The sequence below is a fragment of the Seriola aureovittata genome, chromosome 10 (assembly GCF_021018895.1).
Source record: "Seriola aureovittata isolate HTS-2021-v1 ecotype China chromosome 10, ASM2101889v1, whole genome shotgun sequence".
Taxonomy (NCBI): domain Eukaryota; kingdom Metazoa; phylum Chordata; class Actinopteri; order Carangiformes; family Carangidae; genus Seriola; species Seriola aureovittata.
In genome coordinates, this window is record NC_079373.1 from 4,891,463 (window position 1) to 4,915,115 (window position 23,653).

Sequence of the window (23,653 nt, forward strand, 5' to 3'; positions counted from 1 at the left end):
TTCTTTAGTTGGAAATGAGCTGTGCATTATAAATTGATTAGTGAGCTACAGTGAAAAAGATAGATACTAAAACATGTAAACTATGACAAGAGGTGCAAAGGTCAATAAGTGTCAACACAAAGGTAGTGAATCTGAAAAACGTTATTGATCATAAAATGTTGATATATGACGGAACAGAAAAGCTTATGACAAAATCAGGCTTACACAAAAGAGGAAGTTATGAGATGGAGGGAAGTGGTGTGTGCTCTAGCCTTTGCCGGCTGTCCATCTCCAGTGTTATTGTTGAGATAAACTGATGTCTGACCCGTATGTAAACACTTCATACTTTGACCCTGTGTCTGCTGCATGTTTGCCGGGCTGGTGACGCACTTTCAGTAATGCCGGGTTTCATCAGCCAACTCAGCCACAACAACCAGAAGCCTGCTGAGAGAAGAGCCCCTCCGGTGCCTCGCTGAGAGCCGCCGCAGCCATCCCTCCTGTTGCTAATAACCTCCTTTCTTAATCCACTGTGTGACAAGTGAAACGTGATGCATGACTTCCAGACAATCCTGCAGGGGCTTTAGTCGAGAACCTGTTTAGGTTGCATGGGACCCCCGTAAAAATAGAATCTGATTAAGTAAATCTGCAAGATGAGAGGGATGTTCTCTCCAGAGGTATGATGGGGTTGTTGGACTGTGATCTGTGTGCTGTGAGGAGATGTAATCACAGAGGGATACAGATTGGAGATCAGTTTTTGGGAGACAGAAAGGGACAGCACCAGTGGGAGACCACTCATATAGAAGGCTGATCTTATTCTATAGTTTTCGTGTTATTAAAAAGGTCCCACATTTTACACGTCACAATGTAGTTTTACATCTCCTCTCTCAGGCTTCTCTCTGGAGGTCAACAACAGGTCAGTGACTGACTGTTTTCTGAGTGAAAATTTAGCAGATTTCAGGTAAACACTCAGAGAAACCAAATCCTGTGAAGTTGGATATTTTAATATTTTTGCAGTAATAGATGCTCTCTGTCTCTCTCTTTTAGTGCATGTGAGATGACATTTGCTACAACCACCAAAGCAGATCATCATAAACCTGCACACTGTGACCACCCTCAACGTGCTGCTGCATCTGACATGAAACAAAGCACAACTGCCCTTCTTCTTTTTAACAACAGCCACTTCTTGTCTTCCAGCCAATAGGGAGGACGGAAAAAAACCAGCTGGTAGCACATGCAAGAACTCCATACCTCTCTCCTCATCTGTGACACAAACCACAAACACACATATTAGTCATTGTTTGTCTAGTGCTTGTAGAGCTGTCGCACTTACCCACTTCCACAACAGAATTACTGTCTGTTTTTATGTGGTACAACGTAAGTGTGGCAGTGTTTGCGTCATAGAGAGTTTGTTAAAGAAGTTTGGGACAGTTGTGAGAGACAGAGAGAAAGATAAGCGAAACACATTTGTCGTCATGAGCAGGGGTGATGGATTGATGCCTCCACTTTCTGCCCTCTTTCTCCAGCAACCTAGTTTTTATCTTGCAGAGGAGATTAGGGAGTGTGAGCATCACTGAAATTAATCTATTTTCTTCTCCACCAAATCTTTCATATGAGGACACTTCCTCCCTAATTAGTTTCACAGTCTCATTGGAATGCATGACAGACGCTTAGTTTTCTTAAAACTGGAAAGGCGGGGTGTAAAGACTGATTACAACCCAAATTTGGACATGATGACTGATTCTTACATTTGTGAAGAGTCTGACGATTCTGTGAGGACTAACAATACACTCCTTGCGCAACATAAGTTTAAAGCCTGGTACCTGGGCAACAAAGTTTTGCCACATTAGGTCTTTTCTGGTTAATTATTCGCCCCTTCCAAGATCTGTGCTAGACACCAGAGCTAATTGAGCCCTAAAAGACATTTGTTAAATCTGAAAATCAGCAAGTAATCCGGGGCAGAGGAGAAAAAAAAGAGGGGTCACTCCACCCTGCGACGCATGTTTGTGAACAACCTGGCAGCAGACAAAAATCATCTGTTAGACAGAACCTGTAGCAGATGGAACAAACTGTACGGATGCTGTGTTTGTCCGGCTAACAGGCAACATCACCTGAAAGCTGAAGACTGACTGACGGTGAGCTGATTCTGGAAATACAGAATCTTGTAAAGTGCCTATGTTTTTTTTTTGCCCCTCATTGTAGGCGGGATGGCAAGATGTTTGAAAGTTGACACGACTGCTTTAAGTGCACTACAGTAATGACAGCGTGTAAGCTGGTTTCTGACAAGCCAGACAGGATGAGACATGGCAATAACAGCAAACAGACACAAATGCTTCCTACTGAGCATTTCAAACACATTCCTCCTTATCTTTTATTTGTGAAGAGTTTAAAACTTGTCGAAAGTAAACTGCATAACCCTGTAGGATGTACAAGTGGGTCCTCCCAGTATTAAGAAATATTTCTACATTGCAAACTGAATTTTGCACATTTGATGCTTTATTTTAATGTAATTAATGTAAAATGTTCCGCCCTTTAAGTAAAATACCTGCCTGCTCCTCTTTTCAAATATGCATCATTTGTTTCAGAGTTCTGCTTTTAATGACTTCCTTTTTGTTTGTTTTTATCACCAGGACTGTGAATGTGTATGTAAAATAACATTCTTTGAATTTCATTAAGTACAAGATACATACTGTAGATTCAAATACAATTACATACTGCAAATATACAGGAACTTTCTGACAAACCTGTGACTAGTATTGTGTTGTAAATTTACAAGAATACAGTAAAAAACTACAGATGTATTTCTAGTAATACACTGTAAATCTAAAATACAGTAAGAAACTGTTAAAAAATACTTTGCAGGTGATGCCATTAAATACTGCACATTTACAGTGAAAAGTGCTGCAGTATACTTTAAGTAAAGAAACTTAAAGAGGAACTCTGCATAATCAGTAAGTAGAAAAGACAAAATAAAATGTTCTAATATGGACATACAAGACAGAAAATACAGGGAAATATAATAGAAATGTGTTTTACTAAATTTGATTTAGTCCTCTCGCAGTGTGTGAGCACAAGTACGGGTCTATTTGAAGAATAACATATAAAAGAGGGACCTAGAAGACCTTTGTGAGTGAACAACAAACAGTTAGATTCCTCACAACGATGGATTTACCATCCCACACTTTGTTTGAGGTCACAACACAGTGGGTGGAAATTGTCTTATGTAATGAATCACAGAGCACTTTGATAAAGCGGGCTTCAAGATAGAGACAGCTAATGCATGTACAAAATGTCAGTGTAGCCTAAACAAATAAACAGTTGTATAAGTCGCTTGCTTTCATGTGAAAAAATATCCTGTTCTTGCATGAGCAACTTGTTATGAGTATTTTAGTTAATAATTGTTTCATTTTATTTTGTAATGGAGATCTAGTTTTACCCTGTTCTTATTATTCCTGGCACAGAAATGTACTAAAAACAAGTAGAAAATGTCCCCAAAATGGTCCAGTCATCTGCAGTTGTTTGTAATACAAACAAAATCCAGGCAACTGGTCTGTAGGGGCATTTTTATGGTCAGAAGGATCAGAAAAGGTTTTCAAGATAGCAGTGAATGAAGACTGTTCCACTTCAATGACGTGAAAAAGAATTAATTTAGATGTTGGCAAGGCTACTCATACATGCAGCATGAATAATATCTGGTACAATATTTGCTTTGGAACAAGTGACCTCTCTGCCAAGTTGAAAGCATCTGCTCAGTGATTCCACCCACAGAACATTATGGTAAGCAGCTTGTTGGTGCTATTGTGCGTTTGCACTGTTTCCGTCTCAGAACTCCCATCCGCAAACTCGCCCTAATTGCATTTTGATTCATCTATTTGTAGCAATTATAGCAATGGGTGTATAATGGTAATTTGTTAGTGTCCATTACGGTATGCAATGAACTAAGGCCATTAATATGCTAATGTTACGATCAAATAATATTTTCAGGGGTGTTCTGATATAAACTTAAGTATTGGATTTGCTAAATGTTAGTGCCATTAGGATTCATTGTCTGTGGAGCAAGAGGAGTACTACCTTTCATGCCAATCCATGCAGTGGTTGTTGAGATGTGTCACTTTTTTTACTTTGTTTCGGTTATTCCCCATGCAATACTCACTATGGTCAACTCTTTTTTCAGTTATGTTACGCATGAACTTTGACCCCTGACAAAGATTAGTCACTGAGTGACCTGAACATAACTAACAGTATTTGGGGGCTTTTACGGATACTTGTCTGTGTATGCATGCATATATCTTTCTATGTTTGTGTGGATGGATTTAGTTCAAATTGAGGACATTCTGTCTCGTGTCGACAAACTTTGACGGGCTGTATGAGGGTTAAGATTTTTTAGGGTTGAGGTTAGAATCAAGTTAGGGTTAGTGTTAGGGTATTTAGTTATGATGGTTAGGGTAAGGGTCTAAGGAAAGCATTATGTCCATAAGTGTGCACGACTGTGTATGTTGTCTTAAGAGCTGCAAGCTCCTGAGAGCATCCCTGACCTACATCCTGGTCTCATGACTTATGGGGAGTCTGGTGGGACTCGGAAGGCAGAGTCTAGAACATTCAGAATGCTTCTTTGATCTCTCTCTCTATTTCAAAGCTTTTTCTAAGCTCTTCATCTCCCCCTGGTGCTGTAGAAAAGAGGTGATTACGGATGCAAAACAGAAGGTGACCCACATACCTCCTCTCCCAGTGTTCTCCTTCCTGAAATCACTCTTTTTCTGGTTTGCCCTCCAGTCCTGGGTAGAGGGAGAAAGATGCTACATTCACTCTGTCCATGTGATCCGCTAAACTATTTGAGAAACAGACAAGCTGGGTCTGTGTACGTAGATGATATAATGTCTCTTTCAAGGATTTTGGTTGTAGCTATTTCCAAGGTTATAATGAAAACATGAGTACTAGTTATTATGAAAACACGTGGAGTATACACATGATCAGACACTGTACAATGTTGTGATTTCATTTATAAGCAACAAAAACATATCAGATGTATTAATATATTCTCAAATTATGCAGTCAAAGTTTTGGTCAGTTAATTGATATAGACCAACCTGAAAATCCAACTGTAACACCATACAAGCATTTTCTGTGGTCTGCAGACTCAGTGCACCCTTCTTTGAAACACTGAAAATCCAATAGACCCAGACCTGTTGCTCTGAATGAGAGTTTTTCCATTTTAGGCAGTGAGAGATGAAGAATGGTTATGGATGCCAAGCTCTCATTCTCACTGCTTTACTTGGCACACCAAGTAAATAGTCATCAGGGGACCAACATAAAAAAGGGTGCTTTGGTCATTTTTAGCTTTGTTTCTCTCCTTAAACACACATACGTAGTATTGTACTTTGTTTCAGCAGGCCGCTGAAACAAAGCACAATACTACATTTGTTGATAAATCAAAACAGTCCAACATTTTTACAATGTCAAATGCCATTCATAAGATTCTTTCACTTATGTCTCATCATAAGCTTAGTTTACCTAGACGCCCCTGGTGGTTTAGTAACATGTACTGTGGCCAGCAGTGTCTTTTTTTGAAGATGAAAATGTTCAAATTCAGTTTTTAAATGCAAGCCATAATTGTTAGATATTTGTATAATTTCATGCTCCTTACATGGTTTGTTTTTACTCAGTATATTTATGGGTCTTTACTTTTTATGTAATTCAATTTTAACAGTCTACTACTACTATTTTTAGGTTTTCCAATCATTCATTTTTTGACATATATTTCTGTCATATAAGACAAATAAGAGACAACTAAATATGGGGATATCATTTATTTAACTATGTACTTAGTTTTTCCTGTAGAAATAGTAAAGAAGAAAGCGATAAAGCAGTTTGGAATAAAAGTGTTTTTAAAAGTTAAATGTAAGAGGCACTTGTCAATCGTTGATTCCTGCCCAATCTTATGTCATGTGACATGTACAGTTAAATTCTGATTTGATTGAAGGCGCATTTGTCCAATAAAAACTCAGTATTATCGTCGATTTGATTACGCATGATTTTGGACCAATGAAACTATTATGTGTACAGGATGTAACCAATCACACCGAATGGGTGGGCTTTCATCGAAGGAGCGCGAACGATTAAGGACGGATGGGGTAGAGAAAATGGCGTATGTGAAGTCTCGGTATGCGAATAACGTTACATGAACTTTCAATAATAATCAGATAAGCTCGGGCGTGTTGCTTCTCTAGTGTATGTACCAAGGCATTTCAAATACCCGGTGTCAGACTAACTGAAACTAACTTGCAATTACGTTAACTCGAACGTTGGTAGCTTCGACGGTTAGCTGAAGTTAGCTTACTGATGTTGGCATGTAAATGGCGTCCCTGTGTCCACACACAATGAACAACCCGTTTGACTAAATGTATTAATGTAGTGACAGTGGAGTTGAATACGTTAGATCGAGGCTGCCCTGTTTTCATGGCTTATCGTTGAGTCAAGGTGCTCTGGAGCCACTCGCTGTCTTTGGAGACGCTGCAATTGACGGTATGGCTTTACACAACTTGGTTTTTGTTATCGATGTTGATTATGGAGATCGTGATTCAAGCGATCAGCTGAATGTCAGGAGTCGTTTAGTGAAACGAGGAATATTACAAATTCTTCTGCATTTCGGTTACAAATACGGATTTGACAAAGTGCGCTGGGGTTATAAGTTTTTTCAGTCTAAGACTGGCCGTAATAGCCTCATATCGAGGGGATCGGACTTCAAGGAGCTTCGGCACAAAACTTTTGAGGACTTTGAACAAGAGTTTGAAGCCAAATTTGACGTTAAGGATAAACCTTGCCATTATCAGCAGAAGCAGCAATCCAGCAAGTCTGCTTCAGTTCAAAACTCACTCAAAGAAACCCTGCTGGACTTCCAATGGGACAGACCAGACATCACCTCTCCCACTAAACTGTCCCTGAGGCCCAGGAAGTCGAGCCGAGCTGGAAAGCCTAATGTTTCACAGGAGGATGATATTTCAAGCAACGGGAGGAATGTGGTGTTTATTGCCTCGAAGTGTCCACGGTCCAGGAAACAACTTGTGGACTATCTCTCTCTGGAAAACCATGACCTGCCTTCAGATGTGACAGACCACATCATATCCAGGGGTCTCCACGACATGTTGCTGCAGCGACAGGTTGTGTTGCACTGGATTGACAGTAGATCCCACGACCAGGTGAGTACAGCAGACAGCTGGACAATAATGAAGTATTTCAATATTCATGACTACGACTCTATACTTCAACAACCAGCTGACAATGTTTTGGGAATATTGTTACCATTATCAAAAGAAAATATTCAATCTAACCTAAAAGTGGTTGATTATGGTCTTAAGAACACAATCATTAGTATGGATATATCAATTAAGCAGCTATGTACAGTCAGTTTTTATTTTCTATAACCAGTGTAGTCAGAGAAGAACATAAAAACCCTGAAAATTGGCCATTTGCTAAATCCAAGATAAGTGTCTAAAAAGTAAATTTACTTCTCCTGTGGCAGAAACAGGATCATCAAACATGTGATTAAACAGCTTCACATTCAAGTCATTAACCCAAACTTAACTCAGATTCTTTACTATGTGACTAGTCAGCGTGGATTTTAGAATGGCTGTAACCATCTAAGCATTTCTATCAGATACCTTCCTGCCAAAGTAGCTGTTTAAATCCTATTACTTGATATAAGCAACTCCAACCATTTGTCTTGCAGATGATGAGGTGTGAGGACTGCCTTGGATCTGACAAGCTGTCCGAGGTCCTGGCTCATATGGGTGGCAGAGTGATCCCTTTAGTTGCACTGCTGAACCTCTGCTGCAGTCGGGAGCCAGACTCAGGCTTCAAGCCAGAGGCGTTTGCATTCAAGTCCAGCATTGGATACCTGCTGTCCTCTGAAAGGCTCTACCGCCTGGCTTTTCCTGTCATAGGGGGTATTCTGCGGTGGGAGCAAGGTTGGTAACATGGACCTGAACTCTTAACGTCATATTACAACTCAAACATCTGTGAAACAGTGCAGCTGTGGTCTGTGGTTTACTATTAGTCAATATACTGTACATCCTCACTGTCTTGAGATTTTACTTTATTTGTGAATATTTATCTGCCTCGTTGAAACACATGGCATAAAACAAATGAACATGAAGGTGAAGAGGAAACAGGAACCCAGGGCTGTATAACAATGTCTGAAACAAATCAAGATTATAAATGCTGCAGTATCTGAACACAAACCAAATGCAATGGTGGAAGTGATATGAAATGATAAAGCACCACAGGAAATTAAGCATGTAACATAAAGCTGAAAATTAAATGCCATTATTCATGTGTTTTCTGCTATTCTTCACCCTAACAGGTGATGTGGCACAGAGCTGTGATGTCATGGTTGAGCCAGTGTCTTGCAGACAGAGGCTTCTCCCAGAGTCTGTGGAAGTGTGTCTGAAAGGAGTGCTGCAGGGCTGGGATGCCTCATCGCTGACACAGGCCTCCACAGAGTCGTGGGTGCTTCAGTGCTCCAGCAGCAGTGACCAGGGAGCTGCTACCTTCCAGCATCTCCTCATGGAACTGTCTGCTCAAGCTCTGCACATGGTGAGATATCCGAAAACAGCAGTCCTGTTTTACGCAAGACAGGTTAAGGCTTTAGCCGCGTTTCCACCGCAGGAACTTTCCCCAGATACCAGGAACCTTTTGAGGAACTATGTGCATTTCCACCACAAGAACCAGGGTCTAAATTTAGTTCTGGGCGAATTGATAGACCCCCAAAAAAGTCCCTGGTTGGGGGGTAGTACTTTCCGAAGGTTCATGGGGGTGTGGTCTACCGTGGTGAACATTTCTGACTGGTGGAGTACTTGCTGCATTTTATTTCACCGGCGATGTTTAAACGTTCGCAGGGAGTGAGCAAGCTCAACATTTTCCATACTGCGAAACAGGCCCGGGAGAAGGTGAAAAAACTGAAACAGGACTTCAAAAAATTAAAGAACCACAACAACCGGAGTGGCTAGGGTTTCCACCCATCACGTATCATACGGTACTGCCATTAATTGAAAATAAAATGCTGCGTCCTGTAATGAATATATACGGGACGCAATTTGTCCTGTATTTCCGTTCATGTTATGTCCTCAAAGTGCAGTGAATAATGTAATGTCAAGTAATAATTTTGCATAATCTTCCTGGGACTTTAGGCTGCAGTGAAAACGCAGACAACAATGGGCCACAGGAACCTTTTAGGTCCTGAAGAAAAGTACCTGGAACTTAAAGTTACAGGCACTTTTTGGTTGAAACACGTTGTAAACCACTTAACCACCACCCTTCGGTAAATCCAAAGAATAAAAATATAACTGTTAACTGTTATTTTGTTGTGTTGTGCTGCAATTGAGTTTGACAATACAAAGTTTCGGCCACAACAGAATAACAAATACATTTAATTTTAATGTGCTATGTTATCGTAATGTAAATCGTCATCACAAAAAATATTTATTTACATTTAATAATCGGAGCATTCACAATAATCACTCAAAATCAGCAGGGCAAGGTACATAGAAACAGCTGTTTCTGGCTTGCATCTCTCTCTCTTTTGTTGACCCTCACTTTTCTGTCGTTTCCCTTCTGTCTGTTGCTACTTTGGGGGAAATGGAATTTGGCCAGAAAGTTCTATTTACAACGATGAAAAGCAAGCAGGCTATGAAACTGAACTAAGTGGCATGTTCTGTCTATCCATTTCCTGTGCTCCGTAATTGCAAATATCGTGCTGGCGTTGGCAAAGGCTATTGGCTAGTTAGAACATGAACCAGCCATCAGACAGCGGCATGATTTACAAAGGTGTGCTACTTTGAAATCTCCTTCTTTGCTGTGTGAGTTTACTGATTCAATTTTCTCACTTATTCACTTTGTTCCCCAGCTTGCTGAGGTGAATGACAGCGGCCTGGTGTGCTCGGCTGTCCTCTCCCCCTGGTCACACTCTACAGCTCTACTCACCATTCTTCAGCCTGGAATCACTGGACATGACCCGCTCCTGACCATTGAAACTATTGCCCCTGCAACAGCTGATACTTCAGCTGACCTGCCAGATGTTGTGAGCAGTGTTCTTGGAGTAGTGTATGACATCATGGAGGAAGACAATGACCATCTCAATGGTAAGGATTAGATTTAGGCCGATAAATCGCTCAGGTCAATGTATTATCAGATATTGGCTATTGCAGATTTATTGCTTGTATGTATATATTGGGAAAACTAGTTTTAGGATAAGCTTGAAACTGTGTCACTGTTTTCCACCAGTGAACATTGTCAAGTAGATTCTTCAACTCCTTCCCACTTAGTATGGCATCTTGATCAGAACACTTCAAAAAACAATCTAAGGGATACTTATCAAGATGGTTACCTCTGCCAAGGAGGTTTCATTTTCACAGCGAGGTTGCAGATTGCACCCAACCAATACCCCTCCTCTCACCCCTCCCTTTCCAAGTGTGTAGGAGAACCTACGGTGGCCTTGATGTAATGCAAAAACATGTAAGGCTCACTTTAGAGCCTGTGTGTGGTTTGACCGCTCTGGGCTTTTGTAGAAACATGGCAGGCTCAGTGGAAGATGATACATTCCCTGTGTAGATAGGCTTTAGATATGAAGGGCTCAATTGAAGCTAATGAAAACACATTGGTTCTTAGTTTCAGGTGATTATACACTAATGAAAACATAATTATGAATATTATATTCCATTTCTGCCAATAGATTCCCCCATAAATCCTACACACTGGTCCTTTAAAGGAAGTGAACTGTGTTAAATGTGTAGCATGTGTAACAGTTTTTAATTTTCATTTTTGTGTTCAACAATTTCTTTGTATTTGTTTACTCCTCAGAAAAGCTAAAGGGTCATGTGGTTCCTGAGTGGGCTCAGCAGGAAGTCAGCCATTGCCCACTGACAACAGGTGTGTTGGAAACTTGGTTCCCTCAGTCAGACCAGTCTGGAGTGAGCTCTCATTTAATGGAGTCAATGAGGTAAGTGGATTCTGATTTCAAAACTTTTATATTAATAACTATAGCACCTTTTTGAAGCCAGAGTTATACACAGCTTTACACACAATAATAATAATTAAAAGCAACTTACAACAAACTCAACCCCACCACAAAAAAGTGACACATGTTTCTGATGTTTTACTCTGTTGTACAGATTGCTGCATGCAGTGCCAGAGCAGAGAGAGGAGGAGTCGTCGTCTGTCCTACAGCAGGAGCTGATCAATGGTCTGGCTGAACTGTACCAGACGTCTCAGGGAACAAACAACAAGAGGGGCAAAAAACGTATGAGAGCTACAAATCAAATTTTATGTATACTTTCAGCTTCCTGCTTCCAGCTTTGTGAAGATCTCAACATCTCAGCAAATATTATTTTTCTGTGTAACATTTCCCGTTTTTGATCTCCAGGTGGTGCCCAGCGCACACCAGTGAAACAGAAGATGAAGACCATGAGCCGCTCCCTGCAGATGCTGAATGTGGCACGGCTGAACGTGAAAGCCCAGAAGAACCAGGCGGAGGCCGAGCAGCTGGGGGCAGATGGCAGGGGGCCAGACCGACCGGGGAAGAGACGGTCAAGTGACAGGAACAAATCTGGGGGAGCAAACACTATCAGTGAGTGTCTGTCAGAACGTTACCATTCTGTTCAGATATCACCCTGCTATAGCATAAGTTTCTTTCTCTGCAAGAAAGCAAATGTGTATTTCCTGAAGTGTTAAACCAAAATATGTTAATGAATCTCCTCCCTTTGCCCAGGTTTCATCAGTGAGGCAGAGCTCCTGTCCCACCTGAAGTCCAGTTACGAGAAGACTCTGGCAGAGAGAGACTTGTCTGTCATCACTGCTGTCCAGCAGCTCCTGTTTGCTGTGAAAACTTTCTTTGTGGCAGAATCACATCCAGAGGTGAGACACATTCTGCAGTCTGACCTGACTCACTTTTATCTTTGAAACAGACTTTTTTTATTGTTTGATTGTGGATTAATTGAGTGTTTAATTGGTAGTGCTGCACAATTGTGGACAGTCATGCATTGTGATTTCAGTTGTCAATAAATATTAATGTTAATAAAGGTTTGAAATCCTGTCAAATTTACATGCCCACTGTAGGGAAAAACAAGAAGGTGTTTATAAGATGCAGAAACGTTTATCAGGATAATGAAAGCATTCAATGCATCATATGAAATACATGATAACCCAGTTCAGCAGTTGGACTGTGATTAATTTGCATGCCTAAATTTTTCTGTCTTCTTTATAGGTGAAGTCCTCCCTGTTTGTCCAGCAGCATCTCCTTAAGACCAGCAAATCAATCCGACAGCTCTATGGCATGGGTGCTGATGTTGATAGCAAAGTCAGAGAGTGAGTTTTATCTAACCCAGTAAAATGTGCAAAACTCACCTTACTGACCAGCTCCTTAAACCCCTGGCTGTGGTTATACTGTCTGCCCTGTGTGAGAAATCTGTACTTTGTGTGTGTCTGTTTGTGGTAATTGCTGATAAAATCTCTTCTTTCTTGATAAATGCAGGTTCAAAAAGTTATTTTATTCTTAAGTCGTTTTATGTATGAGTCAGTTTTATTTCAGCATCAGTAACACCGGTTGTCTCCTCTAGGTGCCAGCTTCAGGCGGTGTTGAGGCTGGAGTTGTGCAGACTTTCTTCCTCAAAGCAGTCTGACTCACTGGATGCTGATCAGATGGCAGAGGAGGTAAGATACTCACTATTGAGTACTTTCTGGTACATTTTAATTTGATTTTATGTAATGGCAAAGGTCAAGAAAGTAATTGTGGCAACAGAGCATGCAGTTTTTGTACGTTTGCGCTGCCATTCTTTTGTAAGCCACTGATGAAAAAATAGGTGCTTTTCTGATAGAGATGCTGATAAAGATGATGTATTCCCTATCACTACTTGCTAATAGATTTCAGATTGTATTGAATTATTTCAACATTAAATATACTTTTATTAACAGCTTGAAACCATTTTATGTCCTTAATGCCACTGGCAAATTCAAACCTCTCCTGTTTCTCAGGTGGCTGAAATGCTCAGGATAATCTCCCTAACAAAAGACCCAGTTTGCTTGGCTAGGTTCCTTCAAGACGAGGTTCTCCCAGGGTAAGTGTGTGGGGGCGCAGGAATTATATATTTTTTGTATCCCCCAGAAGAAGGCAATTACTTTGAAGACAAACAATGTCGAAGTAAAAGACAATGTGGAAGCCATAGTTGATAAGAATTGTAGGAGCCAACTGACAGGCCACAGACAGAGTTATAATATAGTTAATTACAAATTCCTGATTTACAGTTTCCTGTACTTATTTGGCCAAATCACTTTTACTGCTTGATTGTCTTAGATCTCTTTTTTTTTTTTTTTTTTTTTTTTTAAATATAAAAAATACCAACTTGGTCCATCGTGCATCGATGTTGAATTGTAATGGAAAATAGTGATTCTGAAAGAGCCAAATATTTCTCATCTATAATTGTAAGATTCTAACAATAGCATTTCTACATCATGGCAGGTTCCTGACCGCTGTACCCAGGGTGCTTGCAGACATCTACAACAGTCTGGGCACCCAGCTCCCTGAGGCTTTGGTGGCTGTTCTGCCTGCTGACTTCTTCAGCGATGAGTCATTTGCCAAGGACAGCGTTTCTCCTTCCGCCTCCTCCCCTCCACTCTCCACACACAGTCTGGTTTTGGATGGCAAAGATCGCCTGCAGGACCTGCGAAATCGCTCAGCCAGCAAGAGGAGGTGAGGGGGGACTGCATTTTTTCCTGGAAAGACACTGTTTGGTCGTGGCAAATCAGAAATGGCATGGAATTAAAGAAAAAATCTTAGATAAAACAATAAAGAGGAGTCGTTTAAGTAAACATGATGAAGATGCTCTTGCACTTTGTCACTGGAATGGAATTACAGTAATTGAAGTTTTAGAAGCAGTTGTCTGAGCTGTATGACGTACATGTTTTGTAATATACATGTTCAGAATTCAAGTTTTTATTTTTTTGTTCTCAGGAGTGGGATGCTGACTCGTCATCGCAGTATGACAGAATCATCTCAGAGTCTTCGCCAAATAGAGATTCCCAAAAAGACTACAAGAGCTGTAAGATGGCCACACAATTAATCACCATTCATATCTCTGTTGGATTATTATGAAACTTTTAAATATTTTCATAGGATCTCTAATTGCTGGGTTACTGCTTACTCAAATGCTTACTGTGTTGTCCTGTGTGAAGACCATCACCATCAAGACATATGTTTCATAGTTATTTTAGCTCTCCTCTCCAGGTGATCTTACCTGCCTTTTTTTATATTTTCATTAGTCCAAGTCAAAGGCGTGTGTTGCTTTGGAGAAACCGGTCACAGAACCACAACCTCAGAAACAAGAAACACAAGGTATGTTCTGTTTCACATTCAACTATCAGCACTAAACATGCCACCCAACAATCTTCTTGATCTCAGTCTTTTGAATATAAAACTGAACCTCTGTAGGTTTGAATGTAAAAAGTTTGTAGTTTTATGCTTAATGAAAAGCAGTGACGGGGGAAAACTTGTACTTCAAATTTTATCAAAAATGTAATCAGGTAAGTCAGAAACCTCTACAGAATAATTCACTCCTATGCTGTCCGCTAGTTTACGCAGTACCTTGTAATTATTCTTAGATAGGGTAGAATGTGGTAAATATACCACCTTTGAAGAGGACGAGGCACTGTACCTGACTGAATTCAAGCTGACCCCAGTCAAGCAAACTACAAACTCCTTATGTCGTCCTTTCAAGCTGACAGGGAGGAGATTGTTTCATACTCCAAAGTTATATTTTGGGAGCAGTATCACATTAATGATATCGTTAATTAGTTATGAAATAGGCAGTAGGCACCACCATGTTGACATTACAGTCTTAAATACAGATCATGTTCTGATTGTCCACAGAGGTGACCAAGGTGAGAAGAAACCTGTTCAACCAGGAGATTGTTTCACCCTCAAAGAAAGCCAAGCTGCCGAGGAGCCAGTCTGTGTCCGCTGTGGAAGGACTGAAACGCAAGAGATCTCATGAATCTGAAGGTAAACTGATACAGTATGGCAGATTAATTGAAAGAAATTCTGTTGTAACTTTTGATTAATCAACAGGATGTATAAAATCTCCCAAATAATCTTTGTTTTCAATATTTTATCCAGCAACTTGTTCAGATATTCCCCGCTGGACTGACAGCAAAAAAAAGCCATTTGAATTGCCCTAATTAGAAAACTTCTAACAGGAAATTCTTCCTTTTCAGAGAGACACAAACTTCTAACAAAGAAAGTGTGTGAAACGCCCCTCCACAAGCAAGTGTCCAGCCGCCTCCTATACCGGCAGAAAATGGGAAGGTATGTTTGAATTATCGACAGTTTTCCTTTTGGACAATAATTTTTTGACCCAAACATCACATGTAGTTGCTAATTACTGTAACTAAAAGTGTTTACTGTCTTCTTTACTATTTCTTTTTCAGGAGATCTGTCCCAACTGAGGAGTGTATTGTGGAAGAGTCACCAGTAAAACCTGCAGAAGGTATTTGATAATATTACAATATTTATTCCTTTTTCAATTCTAAATATATATTTGTGAATGTAGGAATTACTATAATCTGTATTTGTCCTGTGTTAAAGTACGCAACAATAGTGGGTGTTGAAAAGGATGAGAAATAAACATAATAGGAATCTATTGGTACAAAAATTAAATCCAATCTACAATTTGATAAATTTGCCTCTACATGAAGCTTTAGGTATTGAATAAAATACCTCATTTTATTTATAAAACTAGTCTCGCTTCAATAAATATGTTTCATATGGAAATAAAATGTAATTTTTAATTTTTTTTTTTTTTGACATTGGTTATTGTTATATTGGAAATGAATACTTCTTTTTGAAACAAAAGGAATCATTTGACATCATTTCAAGAATCTGTAAGTGTGTTAAATACATGCTGGTTATTTTGTCGTCTTTTTGTGCTTTGGTTTTGTATCAGACCTAAGAAGGAGCCCCAGGATTAAGAAGTTTGCCAGAGGACACTCAAACACCTTCTACTCAAATTCTCAACCTCGCTCCCGCAACCTGGACAGGGCTCTATCTGCCTCCCAGCTTACTCCCAGTGATGGTAAAATTAGTGGAGTTAACGTAAAAACAGTTCGGTCCCCCATGCGTCTTCTTTTCGGGGCTGCTGATTCCCCCGGTCATTCATCTGACCAGTCTGGTGCAACCAGAGCCACCAGATCACGGCTGTCCACAGACTCCAGTGTCTTTGAGGTAAGTTCTCTATTTAATAATTTAGGTCACTAAAAATATCACATGCATTAGTACCTGCACCTAAAGGCTTTTTTATTTTCTTCACAGATTAGTGTAGAATGAGAATTGACAAAGACATCTATCACTGTCACAACATAATTTACCTTCATGTGTCCCAGGAATATTGAATATTTTCAAATAGAAGTTTTGTAGCATTGCTGGTTCAACAGATCTGTGGAGCCATTCATTTAATAGCCACGTTCATTCATCCGTTCCATTCATCCTCTCAACATCCTAATATGCTGAATTGTCCCCTTTACTGAGTCCAGTGATTTTTCAAGCTAAAAAAGTTCATAGGGGACAAGGATAAATTCTAATATTGTGCATTTATATCAAATGTGAGTCAAATTCAAATACTTTGTTTTTTTCCCTTAGAGCCCAAATAAAACACCAACAAAGTCATCCAGTAAACGTGGGAGGGCCATTCTTGGAAACACAACTCCCAAGACACCGAGGACCCCTCGAACCCAAGGAACCCCCAAAACTCCACCTTCATCCAGGATGCGTGTTTTCTCTGTTGCAGAGAGCCCTGCAGGTGGTAGTTCTCATGAGCTTGGTATGGCTCTGAGGGGCAGTCCTTTCAGATCGCCAGCCAGAAGGACTCTTGTTGTAGAGACACCTACTAAGGAAAGCCCAGTGAGGAGCCCGCTGAAGGGTATTCTCAGGACTCCAGTCAAGGCCTTGGTTGAATGCAGTTCATCTTCTGGATTACATCTGCTCAGTAGCCCAATTTCCAAGACTCCCAAAAAGAGCGTCACATGGTCTCCATCTCCACGCAAATTTAGAGTGGTGGAGAACAGCGCCACTTTCAAGGTGCCAGAGTCGCCTTGTGTTGCATCCCACAGTTCTCCAAGACTGGGGAAAACGCCTAACAAGTTCAGCAGTCCTGTCAAAAGCACAAACACTAAAAGAGACATTTTCAAGACCCCAGAAAAGACTTGTCAATTAAGCCTAGTAAGAGTTGCTGAAAATGCAAGTAGTGTTATTTTGACACAGGAAAGAAATCAAAGGTCCTCTGAAAAACTCAACAGGATGAAAACACCTGAAAAAACAGACACTGTTGGTATAATGGAAATGCCTCCTCCAGAATCCACACCACCTCTAGACCACCACCTCTCCCCTAAACCCAACACTAGAACTCAAACCAAGACCCCTAGTCCTACTCACAAAATGATTACTCGCTCTGGGCGAACTCCTAGCAAAAGTTCAAATATTGCATCCCCACGTAGGCCAGCCTTTACACCAGTAGGAGGTAGTACTGTTTCAGAAGGATCAAATACTTCAGCAAAGTCTCCAGCAAAGTCCCTAACAAGAGCAAGGTCTGGTCAAGGGGCAAGAACCACCAGACATAACCTAAGATCCCAGGCTAGTGATAATGTTCCCTCCAAACAAAGCACAAAGTCTGCTGAGAACTACTGTGACCTTGTGGAAAAGAACATGCAGTCGGGTACAACAGAAGTACAGGCTGAACCTTCCCAGTCCTCTGAAACTGACTCTAGTTCCCATACAGATCCACAGCAGTTTGACTCTTCACATTGTAACTCTGCCACCACAGATGATGATAGCATGGACATTGTAGCTGCAGAAGTTGTAAAGACCCAGTTTAGTGGCGGTCTCAAGATGAACATTAGCTTTTCACGAAAGCCTTCAAAGTCTGATGAAGACTTTCTGTTGAACACAGTCTCTCCTAAACCATGTCTGCCGCACCAAGGTACACCCGGGCGTAGCTATGGCTTCAGGCAGACCCCTGACCGCCAACAGAGGGAGGCTGCTGCTCGTTTGGGCTACGGAAATGATTCCCCTCGATTTTCAACTCCTAGAGGCCCCACAAGAACAAGTCGACAAAAAGGCACAAGTACTCCAAATTCTCTGACTTACCAAGTAGAGATGGAAATGCAAACATCGGGACTTCCTAAGCTCAAATTCAAACGCACAGATTCCATGAATGCAGGCGATTTGGCCTCAGAAGGAGGTCCTCGATCAGGTGCTCAGAGCTCTTTAGTTGGTGTGAAACCATCTCAGCTGGAAAGCCCCTTGGCTTTGTTCTCTAAACATAGAGATCCTGGATGTGTCTCGCCATCTATTTGTGCTCATGTAACCCCAGCCAAGAGCACACCTGGGAAAGGTGGAAGTGTCCAAACGTACATCTGCCAGTCCTATACTCCTACTCGCCATCCTGGGGGAACAATGTCTCCAAAGCTAAATCCAGAGATCATTCCCCTGACTCCTTCACCTCAGAGTGCAGGGAAGGTGGCTCCAGACAACCTCAACAGCTGGCCCCGCAGGAAGAGAGTTCAGGTTGGAGTGGTTGGAGGCAAAGATCGTGGCCTGAAGGGGGAGCCACTGCTCGAGGAGTTGCTGGAGGAAGCTGAGCTTGGGGTTAGCAGATTACAGGACATTGACGACATTGATGAGCCCTCAAACAACAAAGCTGTAATATTGTCCTTGACCTCCAAACAGTCCCCTGCAGATGCATCTCCGCTCTCTCCTCTGGAAGACTTGTACTGGATGGAGAAGCTGGCTCAGCAGGCTGACTGCGCTGAACCTCAGACAGCTGATGAAGAAATCATCTGGCCTTCTGCAAATGGAGATGTTAAGTCAGGTAAGTTATGGGTGACACGTTCTGTAACAAAACATTGTTTCAAAATTAAAGTACTGGGGTTGCAATTAAGAAACAGTGTTGACTTAAAATGTATTCTTTATTCTGACCAAATATTTTGTGTGAAATACGAAAGTAGGAGAATGTACACAAATGTAAAGCTCTGACCAGTACATGTTTCCTAGCTTTCCTTCATAAGTGACTGAAATGAAATTTATTGTCTAATTTTTTTATAATTTAACTTTGTGACAGTTGATTAATCAAATATTGGACTAATTTTGTATATAGTATCTTGGCATTTTCAAACAGTTTGCAAAGCTTCAGTGATTTCTGTTTTTGACACTTTCTTCTGAAATCAATGCATGGATTTACAGAATAAAACCTTTTATCTTGTCACTGCTATTTTCTACATTTTTCAGTAGCGACTCCTCCCAGCTCAAAGGTGACAAAGCCAGTGACAGCGAGCGGGATTTTGGCCCTCACTCACTCTCCATTGTTGTTCAAGGGCAAAACGGGCTCTGCTAGTAAGAGAACTCCAAATTTTAAAGGTGAGATGTGCACTGCTTGTTCTGTTTTTATTTTTGCCAGGTGGGCACAATCCATTATCCAGATGTAAACAAAAGCTACCCTTGCATCATAAAATCCAGAATTGAAACCTCCTTAATGGATTTATGTATATGTTTTACTACATGGGATATCACTAATCAACTCAATCTAAGTTAATGTTGTCTGACAATCTAATTCTATCTAATAGAAAGGTGCAAGAGTCAGTAATATTTGTAAATACTTCAGTAAAGACCTGCTTTATTTTTTTCTATCACCATTTGTTTAGAAGCTCATAATCCTATTTAATGTTAAACCCTGTTGTCCTGAATGTGAATATACTTCCAGTTTGTAAGGTCAAATATTGATCAGGTCTTTGCATTTATATTTACAAGATTCAAGATTAACTTTGTCATTCAGACTATACACAAGGATAAGTGCACAGCAGAAATTACATTGTGTTTGGCTAATACTGTATAAAACAACATAAATAACAAGTTAATAATAATAATTCATACCAGAGCAGGGAAACTGGCTGGTGGATGTCTGAAACTGATGAAATCAAGTGAAGGACACAGTACTGTCCACATACTTTTAAATACTTTTTGCATGGGACTGGTTTTCATGGTTTAGGTTAGAATCATAGGTTCAAGGGTAAAGCTTATTGCGCTGACATAAAATAGTATATCAGACTATTAAGTGCTTCCTACCTTGTGGCAGCATTTTCCCTTTTCAACATGACTGCTGCTAGATTCCAAAATCTGAAGATGGAGGCTGTTAAAGCAGCAGATTAATGCCCATGCTTTTGGAGTAAGATTTTAATTACATGAATTTGATTGTCATGGTTTTGTGTCTGTACCTTTTGACAATGTAGTGTATTTTCTCCTTGCCTAGATGGGCAAATAGATCAGAGCTCTACTTTCCTCTAGTATTTTTTTTAACCAAGCAAGTTAAAAACCCTTCTGATATTTGTCATTTCCCTTAACTAACAATCCACATTATTTTCTGAATCTGTAGATGAGGTTGCATCAGGGAGGAGAGAAGTCGATGGAGCAGACGTCTCACCCTTCAGCCAGCCGATGAGACGCTCAAACACAGGGAAGACCTTCAGCAGGAAGAGACTGCTTCCCTGATCCACGAAACCATTGGGCAAGCAAAGATTGTCCATTCTGTGTTTTATTCTAAAGCTGTGAGCCCTTCTTACCCATATTTGTCAGGGGTGCCTTTGATGGCAGATCTGAAAGATGTCTTTGGAGCACCACTTGAAAGGCTTTGTGGATGAATGAATGTCCCTTTCAGTCTCTTCCTCCAACACTTTTGACCCTGACATTTTCTGTTCTAAGCGGTGGCTTTTCTTTTAATCAGGACTTTATAAGATTAGAAGTAGGTTGAAAAGCTGTGCCGTTCTTCCAAGCAGTTAAAATTGGACTTAATGTTCCTATTTATGATTTTATCATTCCAAGTATGCCATGTTTCCTGCATGGGTCTTATGTAGCTAAAGCCTTGGAAAATGGTGATTATATGTCATCATTGTTTTTCAAAAATTTTATCGACCATTTTACAATCAAGTCAGATCTTAAATTTGTTGAAAGAAATATTAATGTGTATTTATTAGTATGTTTGTTCTTGTGATAAAATTTCTTTTAAGTAAAAGGGAAGCTCTCATGTTGTAAATATGTTATATGTTGCCAAAGTTTTATGTAATTAAATATCCATTTTCTTAATGAAGTTATTGAAAATGATTTTTTTTTTTTATTCTGTCCTTGCTTTGTCACAATTCATACTTGTTTTTGAGTAGAAAACCCTAGAGTAATACAAACTGGAACAGCTGACTGCTGTGCACTCTCTCTTCTCTTTGAGTGTGACTTATACAGATCCAATGTATCCACTGCTAGCAAGTTAAAGGAAGTCTGATGCTTCCACGTTGTAATTACCCACCTGTCTGAAGGTCAGTGCTCTAAAACTATAAAACCCTTCATGTGTTTTCAGTACCATAATGTTACACATTGGAAATCACAGTTTAATAGGTGTTGATGATAACCCAAATTTTATTATCCTCATTATGACCTGATCAAGAATTTAATTACATTTTTTTCATCAGAACTGCTTGTCGTTTGGCGTGTTAATTATTTATATATCCTTGTTCATAATTCAACAGATTAGCTTGGCATCAGGCACCAGTTGTTTGCTGTAAAGCCAGATAAGGTGACACACCTCTCACGTGTGCTGTGTTTGTATGCCAGTGTTACCAAGAGCAGGTTCTCTTTTCCAGCTTACTCCTGAAATGGGTAAGAGCTTCTCATTTTGGTGTATACAGTGCTACTGAGGGTTATTCTACCTATGGTGGACAACAATGGCCTCATTCATGAAAGACATTTTTAAATGTTACCTTTTAAAAAAAAAAAAAAAAAAGTTAAATTAATTAATCATAGCTGAATTGCATTTAGCTTATTTGGTTTCAGGGTCCTGGCGCTGTAATGCACTTTCCTGGCTTACTATGACACTAGAATACAATGGAGCCAAGTTATTAGTAACACTTGTGCTTTTTTGAAGGCTTTTTCAATCACAGTAGATATCGTGATATTGCATCTTGACTGGACAGCAACCTTCAAATCCCACCGTTAATGAAGGATTGTGTTGACTGCACTTCCAGGACCTTCCCCACAGCATGAAGCTGCTGCCACCAGGTTCATCCCTCATTAATTCCCTTTTTGCACAGAGAAGCCTGCATGAGCCACAGTCACACATATTACATACTCTTTCCCATTTCTTTAACATTGACCTTACAACACTGAAACCTTGCTGTGCAGATACAGGTGACCCATAATCAACTGTCACACTTTGATTACAATCAGCTGATCTCATTTAAGTTATCTTATAATTCACAAGCAGTAAAGGGGGGTATCGCTTTTTGCCATCAATAAATGAGTTTAATTGGAATAAATGTGTAGTTTAGTTTTATTACTTGTGTTTATTACATCTGTTTTATGTACAGAGTAGGTTTTTTGCAGTAACATTATTTTCTATGTTCCTTTAACTCACTGGGTTTGTGCCTCTTTGTTTAAAATACATCCTGTGTGTTGTGAATTCATTCCATTCTCTGCAGAACCACAATGTGAACTGATCCGAGCACTGTATGACCACTATTTTCTGTATAATCCACAGATTACTGAATTATCCTGTATAAGGAGCTCAGGCCCTGAATATAAAACACTATGGCCTCTGTCTGATCACAGGCACCAGGAGGGGACACTGAACAGGTCAGATTTGAATGGAAAAAATAAGACTCAGTAAATGTTTATTATCCAAAGTATCCAAGTGCAACTGATAAAGTTTACATAGTTTTGTCCATTCATAAAAGCCATGCAACAAAAAGTCTAGTTAAATCAGATAAAGTCACAGACTACAAGTGGAAAACTGACCGGAGGTCTGTTTGCTTTATTTTCCATAGTGCCAAACTTTAAGAGTCAGTGTTTTTAGGTTTCTTTGAGCCACTGACACTTAAAAATACTGCTATTATAAAGAAAAAAAAAAACATGTAAACCTTACATTAAACATAAATGCATGAGATCAATGTGCATGTTGGCCCAACTTCAGACATATGTAAATTCAGAGCATATTAGAAATGAATATGAGCCAGATATTTGTAAAGAATGAAAAAGGTTGCCTATATATTGGTCTTGTTGTTGCTGAAGGTTGCCTGGAGGTCACAGTGAACCAGCTTTGTGTTACTTTTAGTGATGTGCTGTGTTATAGCACTAAGGAACCTAATTCTCCCTTAAGCAATATCAAGTCAGCCGTGACGCATCGCCACGAGGAAGTAGCAGCAGTTTTTTTATAGTATGAATGACTGGATTAACCTTGTGATAAATCTTAGTGCGGAAATAAAAATGCATTAAGAAAAGAAAATCCCGCCCTGTCCTCGTCTCTGTTTGAAAAGAAAGGATGAGTGGCTGCATTGTATAGTTTGGAGACTGGGGAGTAACCCAGTGTCGTTGCTCCATGCGATGTGAAGTCTTTCAGTGCTGCAGACCTGTTCACCCGTGCCCTTCAGTATTCACTCCACACACCACTCCACCACTGTCAAGCCGACCAAAGTAGGACATACAACTTCCTGTACAAAGCAGATTTCACAATAAAACCCTCAGCGGCTACCCTCTGGTGATTTTTAGAGCGTGGAAGCAGGAATAACTTGTAATTTGAACTACAGACACTTTAGAAATAATTATGTT

General features: G+C 40.1%; 1 protein-coding gene across 1 annotated transcript; it reads left to right on the plus strand.

The window, feature by feature from the left end:
- The first annotated feature begins 6,110 nt into the window (after positions 1–6,110).
- Positions 6,111–21,149, plus strand: ticrr (TopBP1-interacting, checkpoint, and replication regulator). Its single transcript, XM_056388311.1, has 21 exons — positions 6,111–7,172; positions 7,703–7,940; positions 8,336–8,568; positions 9,878–10,112; positions 10,831–10,969; positions 11,142–11,269; positions 11,393–11,596; positions 11,738–11,883; positions 12,233–12,333; positions 12,585–12,678; positions 13,000–13,082; positions 13,484–13,714; positions 13,976–14,063; positions 14,284–14,356; positions 14,891–15,022; positions 15,235–15,325; positions 15,448–15,506; positions 15,963–16,240; positions 16,655–18,881; positions 19,298–19,426; positions 20,439–21,149. The coding sequence occupies exons 1-21, from the start codon at positions 6,501–6,503 to the stop codon at positions 20,552–20,554; spliced, it is 5,697 nt and encodes a 1,898-aa protein (XP_056244286.1). The 5' UTR covers positions 6,111–6,500; the 3' UTR covers positions 20,555–21,149.
- Positions 21,150–23,653: the final 2,504 nt, after the last annotated feature.

Coding starts and splice junctions, on each gene's coding strand:
- ticrr (XM_056388311.1), top strand. CDS start 6,501: ATGGCTTTACACAACTTGGTTTTTGTTATCGATGTTGATTATGGAGAT. Junction 12,679..12,999: donor CTGATCAGATGGCAGAGGAG/GTAAGATACTCA, acceptor CCTGTTTCTCAG/GTGGCTGAAATGCTCAGGAT. Junction 15,507..15,962: donor ACCAGTAAAACCTGCAGAAG/GTATTTGATAAT, acceptor GTTTTGTATCAG/ACCTAAGAAGGAGCCCCAGG.